Source organism: Camelus bactrianus, chromosome 17 (assembly GCF_048773025.1).
Source record: "Camelus bactrianus isolate YW-2024 breed Bactrian camel chromosome 17, ASM4877302v1, whole genome shotgun sequence".
Classification (NCBI taxonomy): domain Eukaryota; kingdom Metazoa; phylum Chordata; class Mammalia; order Artiodactyla; family Camelidae; genus Camelus; species Camelus bactrianus.
In genome coordinates, this window is record NC_133555.1 from 38242894 (window position 1) to 38265294 (window position 22401).

General features: G+C 39.4%; 2 protein-coding genes across 5 annotated transcripts in view; one reads left to right on the forward strand and one right to left on the reverse strand.

Moving 5' to 3' along the window:
* ABHD5 (abhydrolase domain containing 5, lysophosphatidic acid acyltransferase) overlaps window positions 1-18670 on the reverse strand; it is a 38081-nt gene extending 19411 nt beyond the window's left edge. Inside the window, exons 1-2 of one of the 2 annotated variants that reach the window (XM_010945926.3) lie at window positions 18515-18670; window positions 471-556 (exon numbers count right to left, since the gene is read on the reverse strand). In XM_010945926.3, coding sequence (XP_010944228.1) covers window positions 471-556; window positions 18515-18561 — 133 coding nt within the window. In that variant the 5' untranslated portion in view covers window positions 18562-18670. Of the gene's footprint in view, window positions 1-470; window positions 557-17738; window positions 17866-18514 lie in introns of those variants that run through there. The other variant, XM_074345115.1, reaches the window with a different exon arrangement.
* Window positions 18671-18733: 63 nt separating this feature from the next.
* Window positions 18734-22401, forward strand: part of ANO10 (anoctamin 10) — a 221950-nt gene continuing 218282 nt past the window's right edge. For all 3 annotated transcript variants that reach the window (XM_074345110.1, XM_074345111.1, XM_074345112.1), the window contains exons 1-2: window positions 18734-18807; window positions 18890-18979. The gene's annotated coding sequence lies outside the window, so the exon portion shown is untranslated. The remainder of the gene's footprint in view (window positions 18808-18889; window positions 18980-22401) is intronic.

The following is a 22401-nucleotide window of genomic DNA, read 5'->3' on the forward strand; positions in this document are numbered from 1 at the left end:
AGCTGCCTTATGTGAAGCCAGACATTAAAGAGATTTGTAAACTTGTAAACAAGGTTACTCTTCTCACTAGATTTCTGTTTAGGAAAAGGAGTTATTTTTAGAAAACATGTTATTTATTTTAACCTGTAATGGGTTTATTACTATAGTTTTAAAATAAATCAATAAATTAACATTTAAAATTATTCAGTTTTAACTTTTAACATGGTAAATATTGATAACTATAGCCTATAAACAAACCTCCTCGGGGGTACTTCCTAATTTAAGAGTGTAACAGGGATCCAAGACCAAAAAGTTTGAGACCCCCGTCTTCTTCCCACGTTTATGCGCTTGCCGATGACATGAAAAAAGAAAAAAGTTCTTCTGCCAACAACTAACACATCACAGAATCTCATCTACAGTTTGAAGGCAATGATATATATTGAACCTATTTTAGTAAACAGGTCAGTTAACTTACAAGAAGAAAATCTTACGTTTTAAAATTTTCTCTTCAGCTTCTTTAAGGTGTGATGTTGATGTAGGGCACCACGTGGGAAGCCAACCAGTTAGCCAGCCCGACCTAGAGTGTCAGAAACAAAATACAAGTGAGTGTGTTTATCCTTTTCTCAACTCCCACTGTTACACAGGGAGAAAAGCAGAAACGAAAATTTACCCTCTGTATGATAAGGAACTGTCTGTATGTGACAAATTCACCTACTAGGTACAAAGCATGGTGATAAAGTACTGGACTACAAATAGTCACCTTCGGACTAAGACCCTCCTACAAGGTCCATCTTACCTGCATGGATAGTCAGATTCCACATCATCAATGGGCAGAACAAGAAAAGACAAAAAAGGTATTCCCCTACCCCACTGCAAGACAGCCTATTATCAGAGTGGAAGTCCAAAAAAGTTAAAGATCATGAGTAGGGTAATTTCAATGGTAGGTTCACCTATGATGAGGGCTGAGAGAAGAGAAATCTTACAAAAACAGGAGATATTTTAAAACATAGCTTCAATTCTCATGGTTAATAGTAGAAGAGACCCCTAAAAGAAATGCAGAGGACAGGCCCACGTACAATCTAACTAGCACGAATCGGCTAACTGTAAAAAGAAAGCTTTGGATTCCAACAAACAGGAGACGGTAAGAATGACCCAGGCATCTGGCAGAAGACAGCTGAACAAAGAGAGCAAGGAAGCAGGCCTCACGTAGCAGGAGAGGAAAGGCAGGTGGAGGCTGGAACTGACACACTTTGCCCGTAGCCAGTAACAGGTCAACTCCTGGCCTACAGCAGACCACGTGTGACAATCTGAGGTAACACAGGACATCGGCAGTCATCTGACAGGCTCAGCATGTGGCCAGTACCGCTTAAAGTGACAGCTTTCCCATGGAAGAGAAAATGAATTAGAGAAGGAAGAGAGACCAACTACTGCAGACTCCAGATGAGAGGTTAAGAGCCAGAACGAAGGCTTTGGCAATAGGGATGGAGAGACAAGAAGATGAGGAAGACTTTAAAATAAAACAAGCTAAAGGTACAAATGACAACCAGAAGATGAGTAAGTTCTGGAGGTCTAATGCACAGCACAGTGGTTACAGTCAACAGTACTGTATTATAGACTTCAAAACTGCTAAGAGACTAGATCTTAAATGTTCTCACCACAGCAAAAGAGATAATTATGTGATGTGATAGAGGTATTAATTAAAGCTAAGGTGGAAATCATACTGCAATATACAAATGTATAAATCAACACATTGTATACCTTAAGCTTACACATGTTATATGTTAATTATATCTCAATTTAAAAAATAAATATAGCAAAAGAAATTTAATGGAAGAAACAGGTGACTCAACAACTGTAAAACACAAGAGAATTAATTCACCCACAAGTATTTATAGGGCACTTGATGTCTATGAATAAGTATTATAATCACTGGGGACATACCAGTTACCAACAGAGGTAACAGTGATGAATTCTCCCTGAAGGGGTCAGGAAGGAAGTTGCTTTTAGACCAGATCCTCATAGATAAATAGGGTATTTCAAAAGGTGGATTGTGTGGTTCAGGAGGGAAGGAAGGGTGTGAGCATGTGCACATAAGGAATTACATACCTGTGTGGTGACACAACAGGTTTCCAATGGCTACTGTAACAAATTATCACCAAAGTGGTGGCTTAAAGCAGCAGAAATGTATTCTGTCACAGTTCTGGAGACCTGGTGTCTGGAATCAGCATCACTGAGCTGAAATCCAGGTGTCAGGAGGGCCACACTCCCAACAGAGGCTTTAGGGGAAACCCCTTTCTTGGTGTCTTCTGGGTTCTGGGGGCTGCTGGCACTCCTCACCCGGTGGCAGCACCGAGTTATCTGTGCCCCTTGACACTGCCTTCTCTCTTCTGTGTGTCTTCTAAAGCATGAAGTGTGTTCCAAGATAAGAGATGTAGAAACATTCAATAAACAGTAGGTGATATTGTACTGAGGACAGCAATAACAATGATTCACTAACACTTAGGTGCCATAAAAGTTTTATGTAAGGTTCAGGGGGAGTTCAAAGATAAGGACTGACAAAGAATCACCCTTTTCCATCACTCCTGGCCTCGAAGGTAAGGCTGCTTCTAGGTGACCTACAATGGGAAACTCAGCCTTGCTCCAGCCTTTACTTGACACTAATATCACTTTTGTCATTTCTTATTCTCTCTGGGGTCTAGACACACAATATTCCCTGGCCCTGAATCTCCTCAGAATATACCTCCCCACTTCCTTCCAGGATCATTACACCTCTTATCAGCCTCAGATTAGGTCTTATTTCCCCTCTGCCCACATACCCAAAGAGCATTAGATCAAGGAAGCAGGATGGCACCCTGTACTCAAGCTCTATTTTCTTAGTTCTGAAGTCATGTTATAAAGTTCATACTTACTCATCAGTATCCTCAACCAACTATCAGAACCTTGAAGGTAAGGGCTCACTGCATTCTCAGTTTCCATACCAATACCTAGCATATTAATGTGCACTCATGATATGAATGAATGAAGTTTTTGCTTCACCTGAAGTGTACTGGTTGCAATGAACTGCAAGAGGATGATAGGGAAGTTCTCCATCTTAACAGACAATTGGATTACACAGGTGGATGCATATGTCAAAATCCAGCAAATGAACACAAAACACACACTTAAGCATTTCATCATAATAAAATTTGCACACAAAGTAAAACAGGTTGGATTTGATAACTGGTTACAAAGAAGGTATAATAGAAGATTCCCAGGTTTCTGTCTGAGGTGCTACTAATAACAACAGATAACACATGAATACAAATAGATGTGAACAAACAAATGTGCTAGATTCTGGATGGGCTGATCCAGTATCCACCGTTTTCTAAGCTTTGGAGGCTCTATGTTTCCCTTCCCTGTGGAATTTCTCTGGGCATTATGTATAACAGGAGCTCAACAAATAAATTTTGCTGGATGATTAAATCACTCACAATCCAAGATAGTCTCAGTCCAGGCTATACCCATTTCAAGATGTGAAAACTGAGGCTCAGGAATGTTAAGCACCAGGTCCAAGAGTATACAGCTAGTGACATAAGTAGAGGTCTGAGCTGAATTCTAAGTGACTTCAAAACTATTTTTTCTCAGGTGATTACCTTCCTTAAAATGTCTGAGGAGCCATCATTACCTACAGAATGAAGTCACATTCATTAAACCTACAGAGAAGATGCTTTACGATCCATCCACAGCTTACCCTCTCCCCACCCTGTCTTTGGTACACTACTTTTTCAGTACTTCACAACTCCCAAAATGTCATGTTATTTTATGCCTCTACGGCTTTGCACAGCTATCCCTCTACTCAGAATACCTTGCCTTTTCTGAGATGCTGCCCCTGATCCTGATGCCAAGGTCACTGGTCACTCCTCTGGCAACTGTTACAGATACAGTTACCACTGCCATGGTTATTCGTTGACATATGTATCTGCCCTACTGCACTCTGAGCACAATGAATGCTAAACCCATGTTAAAAGTCATTCTTACCTTGCCAGTGCCAAACACACTAACTGGCTGGTTGGCCATATGAGTGCTTGATAATTGTGTTTGTGACATAAAGGCTTCGGTCATAAGAAACACCAAAAATGGATGAGGGAAGGTAAATGAAATTCATTTCTATAGGCAAAGTACCACTGGCCCATTATTAGGAGACAGGATATGTGCAAGGCAAGGACCTGAATCCCCCAAAACAAAACAGAAAAACTAACAAATGTCAATGCAAAGAGGTGAATCAAGAAAAGGGTAATCAACAGAATGAACAATTTAGGAAGGTGATCAGAAGCATAGTAACCCACACTTTTTCATGTATATATAGCTTTCATATATATATATAGCTTTTTATCTGCTAGTCAACTTTCTTCTTGTCTCTTTATCTTTAAATATAAAAACTTCCTGGTAAGTTCCATACCATTCATGTATGCATGTGTACACACACACGCATGTGTGCACGTGCACAGGATTAAAGGACAGGACTTCAAGCAGAGCAGATGAATTTGGTCAGGTGTTCATGGCATGGGGGTTATACTATGGAGATACTCAAGATGGAAGACCCTGATCTCATCTCCTCTCACAGACACTAAATCTACAGCTACATATGGAACGGTTTCCTCTGATAAAAATCTAAAAACTAGCAGAGTGAGCCCTTTACATTAGGCAAACCAGAGAGAAATCATATCAAAGCAGGTAGGAAAGGCTGAGACACCATTCACCATAAACCCCACAATCGGGAGGGAACTCAAAACCCAGAGCTTCTCCTCCAAGAGCAAAGGGCTTGTAATCTATATGTGGCACCCCGACTTTTAAGGCTGGCACCTGAAACATTAGCCCCCAAAATGTCTGGCTTTGAAGACCATGGGTCTTATGTCCACAAAACACACAGGGTTCTGGCAAACCGAGGATTGGCTCTTAAAGGGCCTGTGTGCAGACTCACGTGCACCAGGCTGCACAGAAGCAGCCCTCTGAAAGCACCCAGACTTTATGTGAAAGAGACTCATTTCCTAATTTTAAGGCCAAACGGTAAGGGGCCTGCTGGGATGCTCTCCAGGAATGGGCACCATCTTTCTGCTCTCCCTTCGCAGTGCTCCAGAGAGCCAGTGTATCTCCCAAAGGGGAGATTCTATACATGTTCAGTGACCCAGTTTTTATGTTTGTGACCCAGAGGGCACTCCTTAATTGCCTGGCCCTGGCAGTCATGGGTGCTTGTATTCCTGGGTCCCATGGGACTGTAACAATCAGAGAGACAGGTTTTGGCAGACAACCACTCCCAGGACACTGCACAGTTGACTGAAACAGACCCCAAGTCCCTCTGAGAAAGAGGCTCATTTATTTGCTCAGGAGCTTTGGCCTGAGAGGCAGGCTTCTGGTTTGGCACACAGAGACTACAGAGGTGCTCTCATGGAAGAGAGGCTGGGGAATGCCATCTTTGCACTCACCCTCTGCCTTGCTATAGCTCATCCGTATCTCCCAGGAAGGAGCTTGTACACTGGTCTGGAGCCATGATTTGTCTGACTGCTGATGCCTGAGGGATTAGCTTCCAGTCAGCCTGAATCTAAGCACTGACCGAGACCCTCCCCTTTGGAACACTAGTCTTGGCACATCCTCAACTACTGAGAGCTACTGAAAATAAACTAAGCTTCTTAGACAATCATAAAGGTTTGAAAGACAACCAAGAGCCAGGGCAGCGTTAAACAATAAGGTTCATCTCCTATCGCCAATGCTTTAAATTGGGGGAGGTGGCTGTTTTTCATCTAATGCATAGAAACCAACACGGAGAATCAAGCAAAGTGAAGAAAGAGAAGGGTATGTTTCAAATGAAATAATATGATAAAACCTCAGAAAAATACCTTAATGAAATGAAGATAAGCAATTTACCTGATAAAGAGTTCAAAGTAATGGTCATAAAGATGCTCACTGAATTTGAGAGAAGAATGAACACAGTGAGAACTTCAACAAAGAGACAGAAAATATAAGAGAGTTCCACAGAGAAATCACAGAACTGAAGAATATAATAACTGAACTCAAAAATACCCTAGATGGGTTTAACATCAGACTAGATGAAACAGAAAAAATGATCAGTGAGCTCAGAGACAGTGCAGAGAACTTCACCCAAATAGAGCAGCAAAAAGAAAAATGAATAAAAAAAAAATTAAGGGATTTACATAAGACAACATCAAGCTAAGTAACATTTACTTTATAAGGGTCCCAGAAAAACGAGAGAGAGAGAGCGTGAGCAAGCATGGAACAGAAAACTTACTTGAAAAAATAATGGCTGAAAACTTTCCTGACCTGGGAAAAGAAACAGACACCCAGATCCAGAAAGCCCAGAGAGTTCCAAATAAGATGAACCTAGAGAGATCCACACTAAGACACATTAAAATTAAAATACCAAAAGTTAAAACAAGGAGGGAATCTTAAAAAAGCAGTGAGAGAAAAACAACTTGTTACATACAGAGACCTCATAAGTCAACTAGCTAATTTTTCAGCAGAAACTCCAAGACCAAAGGGAGTGGCATAATATACTAAAAGTGATAAAAGAAAAAATTTTCCAACCAAGAATACTCTATTCAGCAAAGTTATTCAGAAGCAAATGAGAGATAAAGAGGTTACCATGCAAGCAAAAGCTAAAAGTATTTACTTCTTTAAACTGAAAGAATGCACTACTTACTGATAAGAAAACATATGAAAGTATAAATCTCACTGGTAAATGTAAAAATACCCTAATGGTAACTGATTAATCACTTCTAAAGCTAGTATGAAGATCAAAAGACAAAAGTAGAAAAGTCTCAAGTAAACAACCTAACTTTACCCTCAAGGAACTAGAAAAGGAAGGAATAAAGTCCAAAGTTAGTAGAGGGTAAGAAATAACAAAGACTGGAACAGAAATAAATGAAAGACTGAAGAAAAAAAAAAAAGATACGAAAAGATTAGTGAAACCAAGAGCTGGTTCTTTGAAAAGATAAACAAAATTGACAAATCTTTAGTTGGACTTACTCAAAATCAGAAATGAAAGCAGTGACATTACAACTGATTCCACAGAAATAAAAAGAATCACAATAGAACTATTATGAACAATTATACACCAACAAACTGGACAACCTAGAGTAAATGGATAAATTCCTAGAAATATAGCACCTTCCAAGACTGAATCATGAAGAAATAAAAATCTGAATAGAATGATTACTAGTAAGGATACTGAATTAGTAATTTTAAGACTCCCTACAAACAAAAGTATGAGACCAGACAACTTCAATGATTAATTCAACCAAACATTCAGAGAAAAATTAATACCAATCCTTCTCAACTATTCGAAAATACAGAAAAAGAGGGAACATTTCTAAACTCATTTTACAAGGCCAACATTACCTTGATACCAAAACAGACAAGGATACCACACACACACAAATAGAGAATTATAGGTCAATATCACTGATGGAGATAGATGCCAAACTCCTGAACAAAACATATGCAAACTGAATTAAATAATACATAAAAAAGATCATACACCATGATCAAATGAGATTTATTCCAAAGATGCGAGAATGGTTCAACATCCACAAATCAATGTGATACATCACATTAATAAAATGAAGGATAAAAGACATATGACAAAATTCATCATCCATTTAACATAAAACTCTCAACAAAATGGGTATAGAGGGAATATATCTCAACATAATAAAGGTCATATATGACAAACCCATAGCCAACATCATACCTAATGGTGAAGACCTGAGTTTCCTCTAAGATCAGGAACAAAGCAAGGATGCCCACTATTACCACTTTAATTGAACATAGTATTAGAAGTCCTAACCAGAGCAATTAAGTAAGAAAAAGAAATAAAAGGCATCCAAATTGGAACTGAAGAAGCAGAGCTGCCAGTATTGGCAGATGACATAGTGCTATATACAGAAAACAATAAAGACTCCACCAAAAAAACCTGTTAGAACTAAAAAATGAATTCAGCAAAGTTGCAGTATACAAAAATCAATGTACAGAAACCTGTTTCAGTTCTATACACTAATAAATTATCAGAAAAAGAAATTCAGAAAACAATCTCATTTACAATTGCATCAAAAAGAACAAAATACCTAGGAACAAATTTAATTAAGCAGGTTAAAAGTCCTGTACACTAAAAACTATAAGACACTGATGAAAGAAACTGAAGAAGACAAAGAAATGGTAAGCTATTCCATGCTTATAGATTCTAAGAATTAATATTGTTAAAATTTCCGTATTACCCAAAGCAATCTACAGATTCAGTGCAATCCGTATCAAAATCCCAATGCCATTTTTTTCACGAAAACAGAACAGATAATCCTAAAATTTGTATGGAACCACAAAAGACTCTGAATAGCCAAAGCAATCTTAAGGAAGAAGAACAAAGCTGGAGGCATAACACTTCTTATTCCAAACTATATTACAAATCTATAGTAATTAAAACAGTAATTGTATTGGCATAAAACACAAATAGATCAATGCAACAGAACAGAGAGCCCAGAAATAAACCCACACATGTATAATCAATCAATTTACAACAATGGAGCCAAGAATATACAATGGGGAAAGGGTGGTCTCTTCCATAAATGGTGTTGGAAAAACTGGACAGAAACATGCAAAAGAATGAAACTCTACCACTATCTTACATCACTCAAAATGGATTAAATACTAGAATCTAAGATCTGAAAGCATAAAACTAGAAGAAACGATATAGGCGGTAAGCTCCTTGACGCAGGCCTTGCTGATGATATTTCGAATCTGATACCAAAAGCAAAGGCAACAAAAGCAAACATAAACAAGTGGGACTACAGTAACTAAAAAGCTTCTGCACAGCAAAGGAAACTATCAACATCTCCCATTTCTACTGAACAGGAGAAAATATTCACAAATCATAAATTTGGTAAGAGATTAATATCAAATATATATAAAGAACTCACACAACTCAACAGCAAAAGAAAGTCCAATTGAAAAATGAGCAGAGGATTTGCACAGACTCTTTGACCAAGATGACATTCAGATGGTCAACAGCCACATAAAAAGATGGTCAACATCACTAACATCAGGGAAATGCAAATCAAAACCACAACAAGGTATCCCTTCACACTGGTCAGAGTGGCTATTATCAAAAAGATAAGAAGTAACAAGAGTTAGGATGTGGAGAAAAGGGAACTCCTGCAACTGTTGGTGGGAATATAAATTGGGGCAGCCACTAGGGAACACAGTATGGAGGTTCCTCAAAAGTTGGAACTACCATATGATCCAGCAATTACACTTCTGGATATTTATCTGAAAAAAACCAAAAATACTAACTTGAAAAGATATATGCACCCTCATGTTCACTGAAGCCTTATTTACAGTGTCCAAGATATGAAAACAATCTAAGTGCCCATCAACAAATCAATATGTAAAGAAAATGTGGTGTATATATATAATGGAATATTATTCACCCATAAAAAGAACGAAATCTTGCCATTTGCACAACACTGATGGACCTAGAGGGTATTATGCTAAGTGAAATAAGTCAGACAGAGAAAGATGAATTTGTATGATCTCACTTATATGTGGAATACATAATAATAACAATGATAAACTCATAGATACAGAGAACAAATTGGTGGTTGCCAGAGGCAGAGGTTGGAGAGTAGGCAAAATGGTGAAGGGGGTCAAAAGGTACAAACTTCAAGTTATAAAATAAATAAGTCATGAGGATGTCATGTACAGCATGGCAATGATAGTTAATAAGAAATATTACATATTTGAAAGTTGCTAAGAGAGTAAGTCTAAAAAGTTCTCATCACCAGAAAAAGAAAATTCTGTACTATGCATGGTGATGGCTGTAACTAGACTTACTATGATGATCATTTCACAATATATAAAAATATCAAATCATGATGTTATACACCTGAAACTAATATAATGGTGTATGTCAATTATACCTCAATTTAAAAAAAAAAGAATGTTGGAACAGAAGATCCCTAATGAGGCTCTACTCTAATGTTCTCTGCTGCCAGTTTCAAATCTTCTCAATTAACAGGAGATAAGACCACTAGGCATCTCCCACAAATGTTACCTATAACTTATTATCAAGGTATAAACACAACAGAAAATGTCACGAATATTAGTCTTTGTAAATATATAAACATATTTACAAATTATCAAGGAAAAACAATTCAAGGCTTCAGCAATGAATTTTTCAATTTACTCTATTTTTCAATTGTTGAAAACAATAGTTAACAGGCAATTAAAAGAAAAGAATCTCATAATCTTTGGAGTTCTTATAAACTAAGCTCTTTTGTTCTTGACCCAAAATGGTCATCAGTGTTTATGTTTGGCCAGAAATACATGAACTAGTACCAAGAGTAAGTTACAACTGGATCTCATTAATTTTCCTAGAGAAATATCCTTCAAATAATAGCACAGTTCTTTGCCACAGAGAATTAGAGGTCAGTACGAAAAAAAGAAAAAAAAAAAAAAAAAGAAAATTAAAACGAAGTGAACTATAATCTACTATTGCTCCCACTCACATCATAGACATGCTGGGGCAAAGAAAACACAAATATAGTCTTTACTTCAGTCTTTTAAAAAATTACATTAAAAAAAAAATTCAGTCTCAGAATACTTCCTATGTATAAGGCACCAGAGTTTAAAACATTTTATACCAGCCAGGAATATAGGAATCATGTCTACCTCCACCTATTTACCACTCATCACAAAACCAACTTTCAAAGGATAGGACTGTCTTGTCCATGCATTTTGCCTCCTAGTGATGGGCTTAACTCAAAGAGAAGGGGCAAAATAATGCTTTTATGTTTGCAAGTCCATTGCATTACATTAAAAATTCAAATGTGGGGCGGATATAGCTCAAGTGCTAGAGCACATGCTTAATTAGCATGCGGGAAGTCCTGGGTTCAATCCCCAGTTCTGCCTCTAAAAATAAATAAATAAATAAATAAACAAACAAACAAACAAACAAACTTAATTACCTCCCCCTACCTAAAGTAAATAGGAATAAAATAAAATTTTAACTGACTATAACTAAATTTAAAAAAAATTCAGATTCTTTAACCACAAGAGGCACCAATACTCTCGATTTTTATAGCAGCTTTTTCATCAAAGCAGATAATTTTTTTAAATGGGGTTTTTCTAAAGTATATTTAAACTGTAAAAATCTACATTTAAAAAAACATAGTAAAATATTTTATTTTCACTCTCAATGGAACTGTAAAGATACTTCTCTTCCATTCAGTCCCCATAATGTTTCTGTCTAAACAATTTTTGCCTTAACTAGATGATAATGTTTTATATATACTGCCTTCTACTTCTTAGAGATACTCTACAGTATTGAGTGTTATGCACATAATAGGCTCAAAGGAACATTTTTTTTTTAAAGAGTGAAAGTGAGGGGTCTATCTTTCCCCTCCTTTAGGTGGCCACTCTTTGTTCATGAGTTCGCATACCTTATCTTGCCACCTCTACTGCTTCAATTCTCGAAAACACCCATCCAACCTCACTTCCTGTCTTCAGGGTAAAATGACCTCATCTTAAAAGAAACCCTCTGTCCCTTCCACAAGATCTCCTACGTCCTTCAGTGCTGTTCTGCATTTCTAGGCTTAGCGTGTAGAAGGCTGCACCTAAGGGCATGAGGCTGGAGCTAAGGACACAGACTGAAGCTTGTCAGATATCCAGCCATACTTCTGAGGTAATAAAATCCAAAGTAAAAATTAAATTCACTGGGACTGTAATACAGTGAACATGATACAGGGCTGCCTCCTCAGAGCTTTGGAAAATAAATAGAAAAGCAAAAATTAACTTCTCTAATTTATTTAAACAGATAAACAATAAATACCATCATATACTGCTGAAGCCCTAAGTTCAGAAGAGATGAAAGTGTCAATCGCAATATAAAGACAAGTCATTCACTAAGGAACTTTATCTACCTAAGACAACAGGAAAGTTTACCAATGTGCACCAAAAGGTTTTCTACACAGCCCTATCAGTTGAGAACTGATCTTATTAGGAAGGCTGAGGGTCCAAGTCCTAAACCATCTAATCAAAAAACCAAATAATCTTGCTTTATAACCTGTAATAAATACAAAGAATCTTTTCAGTGAGCAGACTTTTGAGTAAGAATAGCTTTAAAAGACTATATTAAAGGTGGCAACATTAAAGAAAGCCAAACAAGGTATGCTTAACATATTAATAGCTTATTAACTCAAGAATCTAACGTTAAGCATCCTGAGTTTTAGAGATAAAACACTGAATTTTTCCCTTTAACTTTCTATGTAATATTTTTTAAAAAGAAAATATCATTAACATTGTACTTGTATCCTAGGCTATCAGCATTTAAATTTCCTGGTAAGCCCTGTTTTGTTCTCAAAGGCATTTGACTATCTATAGTATTACTAAACCTGAATTGCATAATCTGTAAATATTGTGAAATAGTGAAAGAGATTTCAAAGTATTGTGAAGAAAATATACAGAAGTTTGGTCAATTTCCACACACTCTTGGCCACTTAAATAACATTTCTAATTAGGTTATAAGTAAAGAGAATTTCATATGACAATTTTGTTTAAAATGGCCTCCATCCTTATACTTGGTACTGTCAAGAGAGAAAAATTATGTTATTACTGATCTCGATAAGCTACCCTAAGCACAATATTCTACCTCATTTAGAGAAACTATAAGGTTTTCACTTTATTATAAATATGCAAATTTATTAGATGTGTGATTATACATATTCCTCTGAAGTAATTCCTCAACCAATGAATGACTGAAAACTTCAAAAATGAAAATTGTAACACTTGGGCAAATAAAGACCTTCTCTCCTGGGAAATGAGTTCTTAAATCCTATTCCTGAAAAAGAGGAATAAAAAAAAAAAGTGTCTCTCACACAATCATAATTTTAGTGAATAACATGGCATTTTATTTTAAATAAATGATACTAAAGTGATTCAAAATTATAATTAGGTCAATGACAACACATGCCCTCTAATATATTTTAACACATTAATTAGCACTCTTTTTTTTTCATTTCTAACCTGTAACTTTAAAAGGCCTAGAGTTGGAGAACTGGTGTTTCAGGCACAGCCACATGCTGCTAATATTTTCCCTCAATTGTCTCCTACCTTCTCTCACACAGTAAACAAGCCATTCTGGAATCAGATCCAGCATCATCAAACATATGTAATTAAAGAAGCTACATGTGTACTTTTAGATTTGCATTGTTTAACAAATCCAAGTGACATTTTGTGTTAGTTCCAAAATAAGTTCAGCCACTAGATAAAGAAAATAAAAACTAAAAATCCTGTCTCAAACTGAGTAACAAGTTTTAATAAAATTATCTTTCTATACAATTCTCTTTTATGGTTCACAATCAGGAGTGAGGAATTACAGAACCACACAGTTAGACTAAAAATCTAATTACAATGTTTCTGAATGACTATTATAAATACAGGTCAAAATTTTAACTACTCATTCAGAGACATCTGTAATTCTGAAATGTATTATCCAGTGTTGTTTTTACTAAGTGTACCATCCATGGGACTTTGCAAATCTTTTAAGTTCTTTGTCACAAGACTGAAATGTGCATTTGCTGGTCTGTAATTGGCAATTTGGAGAACAGGCAAAACAGTGAAGCATGGTTCCCTACTGGTTCATCCAAGGTCAAGGAAAAGAATCATATTCCCAACCTCCCCAATATAATTTTAAGTTCGTGATCCTACTTGTTGTCCCAGTCAAGTTCAAGCTGTGAATTTCTTATGAACATATCTTTTGATGTCCTCTGGATATTTTAGGACAAAAAAATTTAAGTCACAGGTGCAAAATGAATAATCAAGTACTAGGTTTTTGATCTTAATGTTTGTGTCTGCATAAATTTACAAGAATTGAAGTGTTTAATTCTTAAAATTTTATTGAAGCCTTCTATTTATAAAAGTCTCTTTGGGCTCTATCAGATATCTGAGTAAGACAAAGCTATGTCCTCAACGAGCTGATGAAACAAATATACAAAAACTATACTACAAAACATGGTGCAGGTGCCATAAAGAAGGTTTAGGAAAGTATTATGAACCTTTAGAGAAGAAAGATCACTATCTGTTTTGGGTCAGAGAAAACAATTTGAACCAAGTCATGGGGAAATGGGAGATGAGCAAGGAACATGTTTGGCAAACAATGAAAGATACAGCTTGGCTAGTGCCCAGTGCATGGGGAGGAAGTGGGACTCCAAGATAGATAGGAGTCACGCTGCCTGGAAAGGGCTTTGTAAAGTCAGGCTGAGGACATGCAATAAAGCCACTGTGTGTGGCTGTACTACAAACAAGACTGTGCCCCTTGGGGATGTAAAAGTAACTAATAAAATAACTTACGTTGAAAGCATAGAAAGAGAACATGTTACCAAAGCCTGCAATAATCCAGAAAAGGGAGGAAGGAGGGTCTGAACCAGGTGGCTCCCAGACATCAGTGGAAGTGGAAAGGTGATGTTGTACTTAGTACTTACGATGTACTGGACTTGGTAATAGATTTGACATTTAGATCAATGAAAAGGGGGAAAAGGGAGTCAAGACAGTGTCACAGTTCTTAATCTGGATAACCAGAAGAAACTAAGTACCTAAATGCCCTAATAAAAATAGGGACGTCATAAGGAGGAACCGAGCTTTTTGTATTGTTTAGTTCAGGGGAAGGAAGGTGCAAATAAGATACTTGTCTGGACATGTTACATTTGAGGAATCCATTGCAAACATGTGACACACATTTAGAAACATCACTAGGGTACTGAGCAGGGCTCCATCCTGAGATTTCAGTCCTCTCCACAAACAGGATAGTTCAAACAGTGTGAGTAAACAAGACAAAAATGAAAGTACACTGGAGACAGAATCTTGGAGTATGACCACATTTAGGGAATGGGAAAAAGAAGACCACTGAATAAAATTAACTACTGGTTTGGGGTAAGACAAGAAAATCTCGTAAGAGCTAGAATGTCTGATAAGAGTTTCAAAAGGGAGTAGCTATCTTTACAGTGTCACTGAAAAGGACCCAAGAAAGGTTAAGTATTGAGAAAAATAAAAATCCACTGAGATGCGGCACCAAGGAGTTCTGTGCTTTTTTTTTTTTAGAAGTCAGAGAGAAAGGATTTGGAAAGGGAGATGGTAACAGAGAGGAGTCACTGATTTTAGAAGTCTTTTAAAATAGAGGAGAGTGTATTTCTCTATCTCATTTCCAAGGCAAAGAAACACAGTCAAACTCAAATGTAAATCCAGTAGAGGAAACCCACTGGAGGGGAAGGGGAGGAAAAAGTACAAATAAGGGACTTTGTTCTATTTGATGATTTCCATGGTGTAAATACTATCACCATGGTTGATTCCAAGCTGCCAAAGACTGGCAAAATTCCTGAAAATTTAGCAATAACTCCAGACCACCACTGCAAAATACCTATTCTATTGTCTTCTCTGCAACTGAACAATTCCATGATAGCTTTTCCCTAAACTCAACTGATACGAAATCATTTTCTGGAACAACTTTGCAGCAATTCACAGAAGTCTACCCAACTCCTGTTACATTTAACTTTCTCAACTATATTGTAATTGAAAGGGGTCAGATGTTAAAAGCCAAAAGGCTCCTAGGCTTGCCTGTCTTTACTAAGGAAGTCACAAAGGAAATGACAAGAATCATATGCTCCAAAATACCTTCAGATAACCATCTTATAATTGTTTCCTTTGTTAATGTCATTTCCCCATCTAAACCTGAAATGTCTTAAGGATAGGGAACTTGATTCAAGACTTCAGTTTTCCCATAATCCACTTGGCTCTTGGGACAGTTCTACTGTTGATTAACCAAATTTTAAAAAATTTAAAAGAGAGCTCTGTATCAATGCAAGGATTAAACAATGAAGTGTCAGTAGAATAAGCAAAAGAAACAAGAACCAAACATCCTACTAAGTCCAAACCCAGTGAGAGGCAGCAGAGATATGGGGAAAGCTCCTGAGACAACATCCAGACACCTAGGGGGCTCCAATCCATCCTGCTACTTGCTGGTGGGGTGCTAGTAGCAGTCCCAGTTGCAGTTCCAACTGAAAAATGGGAACAGTAATACCTAGCACAGAGGGTTGGCCTTAGGTTTAATATGAACACATTTAGGAAACAGCCAGCAGGAGCAGGTACTTGCTTGGTACAGTTCAGAAGGCCATACTAGTCTGCACACTGGACACTGCTCAAGTGTATTACCAAGACGACCAAGGAGGCCTACCTCTGCTGAAAGACTATGGTGGTCAGCTACTAAGGATATTTTATAGTCTGTCCCGAGTGACCTCCTGCTATCATCCAAAATCACAAATTTCTTTCATAGTTATGCCCTGGACTCTCAAGCTCCCCAACAACACGGAGACCAAAGAGTCCACTTAAAAACAGTCTCAGGGCCAAAAATGTGACAAACTAGATGCTAACAAGCTAACAGGTTTCTACTTATGTTCACATAACATTCAGCACCTGCCTCAACTTAACAGGGAAGTTCATCAACAAACCAAAACAATGGACCTTTCCATAATACAAATAAAACTCAAGGGAAGAACCTAGTTTCTAATATTTTATAACTTTTCCCCTCTGTCGTCTTTCCAAATACCCCTGTCTATCCTGGTACTCCAGATTATCCTCTGTCATTCAGCTTATGTTTCATATGTAAGTTTCTCCTGACATCCGAAGTTGAATTTCTGTCAAAGTATAAAATATATATGGGAGGGAGCATAGAAGTTTATTTACTTTCCAATATAAGTGACTAGCCTTGAGAAAAAGGCAAATTGTTCACAGCAATTTAATTTTTCCACTAATTAACTACTATTCATCTGCTGACAAGTGCATGAAGTTACAGGTAGAAAAGAATAATATAAACTTACTATATTTGTATATCAAAAAACTTCCCATTAGAACCGTTCTACACTGTTGACAGGAATATAAATTGGTGCAGCCACTAAGGAGAACAGTATGGCAGTTCCTTAAAAAACTAAACATAGAGTTACAACATGATCCAGCAATCCCACTCCTGGGTATAAGAGGAAAATTCTAATTCAAAAAGATACATGCGCCCTAATGTTCACAGCAGCACTATTTACAACAGCCAAGACATGGAAGCAACCTAAGTGTCCCTCAACAGATAAACTGATAAAGAAAATGTAGTATGTAAATGCAATGGAATATTACTCCGTCATAAAAAAGAAACAAATACTGCCATTTGCAGCAACATGGATGGACCTAGAGATGCTCATACTAAGTGAAGTAAGAGAGAGAAAGACAAAAACATATGATATCACTTACATGTGGAATCTAAACAAATAACACAAGTGAACTTATTTACAAAACAGAAACAGTCTCACAGAAAGAGCAAATTTATGGTTACCAAAGGGGAAAGGTGGGGAGAGGGATAAATTAGGAGTTTGGGATTAATAGATACACACTACTATATATAAAATAGATCAACAACAAGGACCTACTATATAGCACAGGGAAGTATATTCAATATCTTGTAATAACCTATAATGGAAAAGAATCTGAAAAAGTGCGGGTAAATATATATGCACACATACATATATATGCACACATAGATGTATAACTGAATCACTTTGCTGTACACTTGAAACTAACACAACAATGTAAATCAACTACATACTTCAATTAAAAGCAAGCCAAAAAAACCCCTTCTCATTAGACATCTATCCTCCCGCTTCCATAAAGTTTCCCACACATACGTGTCTTCTGAGGACGGACTCGGACACACTTCTCTAGTAACACCAGAACACTTGGAAGCAAAGGAAGATCTCGTACTAAACTTTCTTTCCATAAAGTATCTGTAAATTAAACGTTTTCTGAAAGCTAAAGCCACAGACCCACTACCTCGGCCCCTTTTCTCTCACTCTGGGCTCCTCCTTCCCCTGACACTCCTTTATCTTCCGCGACTTCTGGGATGAACTTGGGCTCTCTATCTGACACTGCCTCGAGAAAGCGCCTCCCCTACCTCCCGGCTCCGAGGAGGCTCCGCCCCAGAGACACCTGCGTTCTCGCCCGGGCTGAACGGAGCCCAGCGCGTACCTGAGGATGGAAGCGGCGTTCGGAAGTGGACAGAGTGCCTCCGCCGTTTCGCGTGACTCGAGTCGTGCCGGAACGCCGGTCAGCGCCCGCCCGCCGCGCCGGGGCCGGGCTGCGGTCCGCAGCGGTCCCTGCCCTGAGGGAGACCTGAACCCGCGACGAGCCCGGGTCTGGGAGGCAGGTCCCCGCTCGGCCGCCCCGCGGAGCCGCTGACACAACCCCGCGGCGGCCCCTCCTCGTGGGGGTCAAGCGACCTCCCGGCACGGCCGGGGTCACACTCAGACCCGAAGGGCGCCCGCCTGGGACAGAGTGGAGCCCGGCTTCTCCCCAGGGGGCCGCGCGGACCCGTGCCGGAGCCGAACGAGGGAGTCGACAGGAGAATTAGGGTCCTCGACGCTGCCCGCGCGCCCGAGCCCCATGCAGCTCCAGCCGCACTCACCTCTCCTCGGCGTCAGGAGAGTCCAACTCCTCCTCCTCCCCCGCCATGGCCGCCGTCGCGCGCTGGGTTGAGACCGCTCCTCAAACCAGCTGACAGGCCGACTGGGACGCTGCGAACCAATGCCGCCCTTAAGGCCTCCGCCGTCTGCGCATGCGTCCCCTCCCACTCGCACGACTGTGCGGCGCATGCGCTTGCCGGGCCACTCCCCACCCACACACCAACCACGCATGAGCCATGCCGCCGGACGCGTTCCAATCTGGGCGTTAGGCGGGCCCGCCAAGCTGAAAGAACTGGTGAGACTCGCCTGGCAGTTAGGTAGTAACTAATCTCAGTAATGACTGTATTGACGCATTATCCGCTGATGTTGATTGCCAGGTGCTGGGCACTGGACAGTTCCCTGAGGACAGTTCACTGGGCACTAGCAGTTCCCTGAGGACTGAGGCGCGACCTTCTGGAAGAGCCCAGGTAGTATGCTATAGACGCTGCAGTAGTTAACGGAGAGGCTGTAATGGGGGAGCTTTGCGGCCTGCGGCCAGCCCTTCACCGCAGGTGGGTGGCCAGGGGGAGAGGGCGCCTCACAGGACCCTTCAGGCAATCCATATTCACTGACGTGAGGGCACTGCTCCAGACCCTGGGGTTACAGTAGAGGGCAGAACCAGCAACTCCCATCCACTCCGTGCTCAGTACACACGGGAGGTCTGTGAAGAGTCCCCATTTAGGTACTTAGAGTTGGTGGGGCGGGGGGGGGTCACTAATGTAAATGTTAACATTTCCCGGTGGACTAAAAGAATTGTCAAGTCTGTTAGCCATCAGATACTGCCTGCTTTTGTAATTGTATCACTCCCTACCATTCATTCATTCATATTTACCTTTTGCCTATATGCCCAGTTAATTCTAGGTGCTGAGAAACAATGGATTTAAATAGGGCTCGCGCCCTTATGGAACCTACGCTAATATTACATTTTATTTTAGAGGCAATTCATCGCTCTCCTTCCCTAACTCTCCTCCCTTTCTGCAGCCTCTTTTTCTCTCCTCTCAGTCCCTGTAACCCAGACTGTCTCTGTCACCTACCTGGCACTCAGATTCTTGGCCTTGTCCAATTGTTATGGCTTTTTAATGGACATTATTGAATATTCTTATAACTACACTGGAAGTTCCTTGAGGATAGAGATGGTGTCTTCTGTGATTTAGGGGAAAGAAAAAAAAGCAACTCATAATCTCTTGGGCATAGCAATAACTAATACATATTTTATGGCAGTTGATCTACTTCAGAAATATTTTAGGGAAGACTGGGACATAAAAAAACACTGTTCCAGGAATTCATGGTGTTGCCAGAGACTTCCAGTGTATCTATAGAAACTGCTCCTCTACCATCTCCATCTATCAGATCATATCCATACTGGAGGCACCTTTTTCTATATGGGCCAGACTATTGAGGACTCTACTGCATGGAATACAGTCCAAGCCCAGTGGTACTGAGTACAGTATCAAAACCTAAGAATATGGTTGGCCAATAGGCACATGAAAAGATGCTCAATATTGCTAATTTTCAGAGAAATGCAAATCAAATCTACAATGAGGTGTTACCTCATACCTCTGGTCAGAATGGCCATCATCAAAAAGTCCACAAACAATAAATGCTGGAGAGGGTGTGAAGAAAATGGAACCCTCCTACACTGCTGGTGGGAATGTAATTTGGTGCAGCCACTGGAGAACAGTACAGAGTTTCCTTAAGAACTAAAGCTAGACTTACCACATGATCCAGCAATCCCACTCTTGGGCATGTATCTAGAGAAAACTCTTTAATTCGAAAAGATACATGCACCTCAGTGTTCATAGCAGCACTGTTCATAACAGCCAAGACATGGAAGCAACTTAATGTCCACTGACAGATGACTGGATAAAGAAGTTGTATACACACACACACACATACACACATAATGGAATACTACTCAGCATAAAAAACGAATGAAATAATGCCATTTGCAGGAACATGGATGGACCTAGAGATTATCATACTAAATGAAGTAAGTCAGACAAAGGCAAATATCATATGATATCACTTATATGTGGAATCTAAAAAAATGATACAAATGAACTTATTTATAAAATAGAAACAGACTCACAGACATAGAAAACAAATTATGGTTACCAAAGGGGAAAAGTGGGTCAGCGAGGGATAAATTGGGAGTTTGGGATTAGGAGATACAAAGTACTATATACAAAATAGATAAACAATAAGTCCTACTATATAGCACAGGCAACTACATTGAGTATCTTATAATAATCTATAATGAAAAAGAATATTAAAAATGTATAACTGAATCACTGTGCTGTACATCAGAACCTAACACAACATTGTAAATCTACTAAACTTCAATAAAAATAAAAAATTTTTTTAAAAATTAAGAATAGGGTGGCAACTCCTGCAGCACCTTTAGAAAGTTGGGCTGGCAAGAGTATGCTATAGACGCACCCTCAGAAATTTTTGTGGACCTGGAGCCTGCTCTCATAGATGCCAGTGGCTGCTGCACAGTAAAAACAAACAAGCAAAAAAACATTGATCCAATGCTGGAGTTTATACAGAAACTGACAGAGCAATGCATAGGGCTATAGGACTTCATGATCTTCCCCCAACTCTAGGGGTAGTTCTGGCCCACACTTCCCTGTGCTGCTGGTGGAGGAGCTGTCCTTGACTGTGGCAAGAAGTCCATGCTGGAATCAGCCATCCACACAGCCCCTGGGTGCTGCCAGCAGTGAAGAAACCCTGCTGCTTCATTGTGACTACCACACCATCCTAGAGCTCTTGGACTATGTCTCCTTGGTGGACATTAAGGCCAACATCTGTTGATGCAACCTGTACCTGGACAGCTCCTCCTATGCCAACCTCAATCACTGCCTCCCTGTCCTTTGGTGGTGCCCTGAGCAGCAGAACTCTCAGAGTTCCAGGCCAACCTGGCGCCCTATTTCCAAATCTATTTCTTTTTGGTAATGTACTTACCAAATATCTTGATTGAGTAGTACTTATTTTGGGAGGTCACTAGCACCTGTTTAGAACTCTCCAATCAGATAGTCAGGTGTGACACTCAGCAGGGCAAGTACATAGCTGCTCTGCATGCTCCACCCCAGGCTGTGGAGTCCAAAGAACTAATGCTGCCATTATACCACTGAGACCAAGTGTGTTATACAAGTTGATGACTGGTGCCCCACTGGTTTCAAGGTTGACTTTAATTTCTAGCCCCTTAGCAGTGATTCCTAAGAAAATGCTGAACAATATACCACAGTCATCATAGGGGTCTGGGCCTTTATCACAAGTCTGCCAAGCTAGCATTTGCAAACCGGAATGAGGGTGAGGGCATGGAGGGTTTTCTGAGGACCACAATGGTCTGACTGCCCTATAAATGTTTAAAAAGTGTTGTAATTAAAAGAGTAAGAAAGCAATTGTGGCAGGGAAGTAATAATAATGACATGGGATGGTAAGAGAAAATGGTAGCTGGATGAAGGGAAGGGGCTGGATACCAATCAGATGTGTGACTTTAGGTGGGAAAAAAAAAATCACATGCTTAGGGCTTGTCAGATTGTAATCTGCTGCAGACCTCCTGTGGATCTTGTTAAGTGGCCAATTCTAACTCTGTAGTTCTGGAGTGGGGTCTGAGATTCTCTATTTCTAACCAGCTCCCAGGGATGCCTGTGCCCCTACTGCCAGTCAGCAGACTGCTCTTCAAATTACAAAGCTCTGGAGCAGCCCATCCACTGGAACTTCCTGCAGTCATGAAACTGTTCTCAACCCCCACTTTGCAATATGCTAGCCTGAGCCACATGTACGTATGGAACATTTGCCTAGTGTGACTGAATTTTTAATTTTAATTAAGTTTTAAAAGCCACAT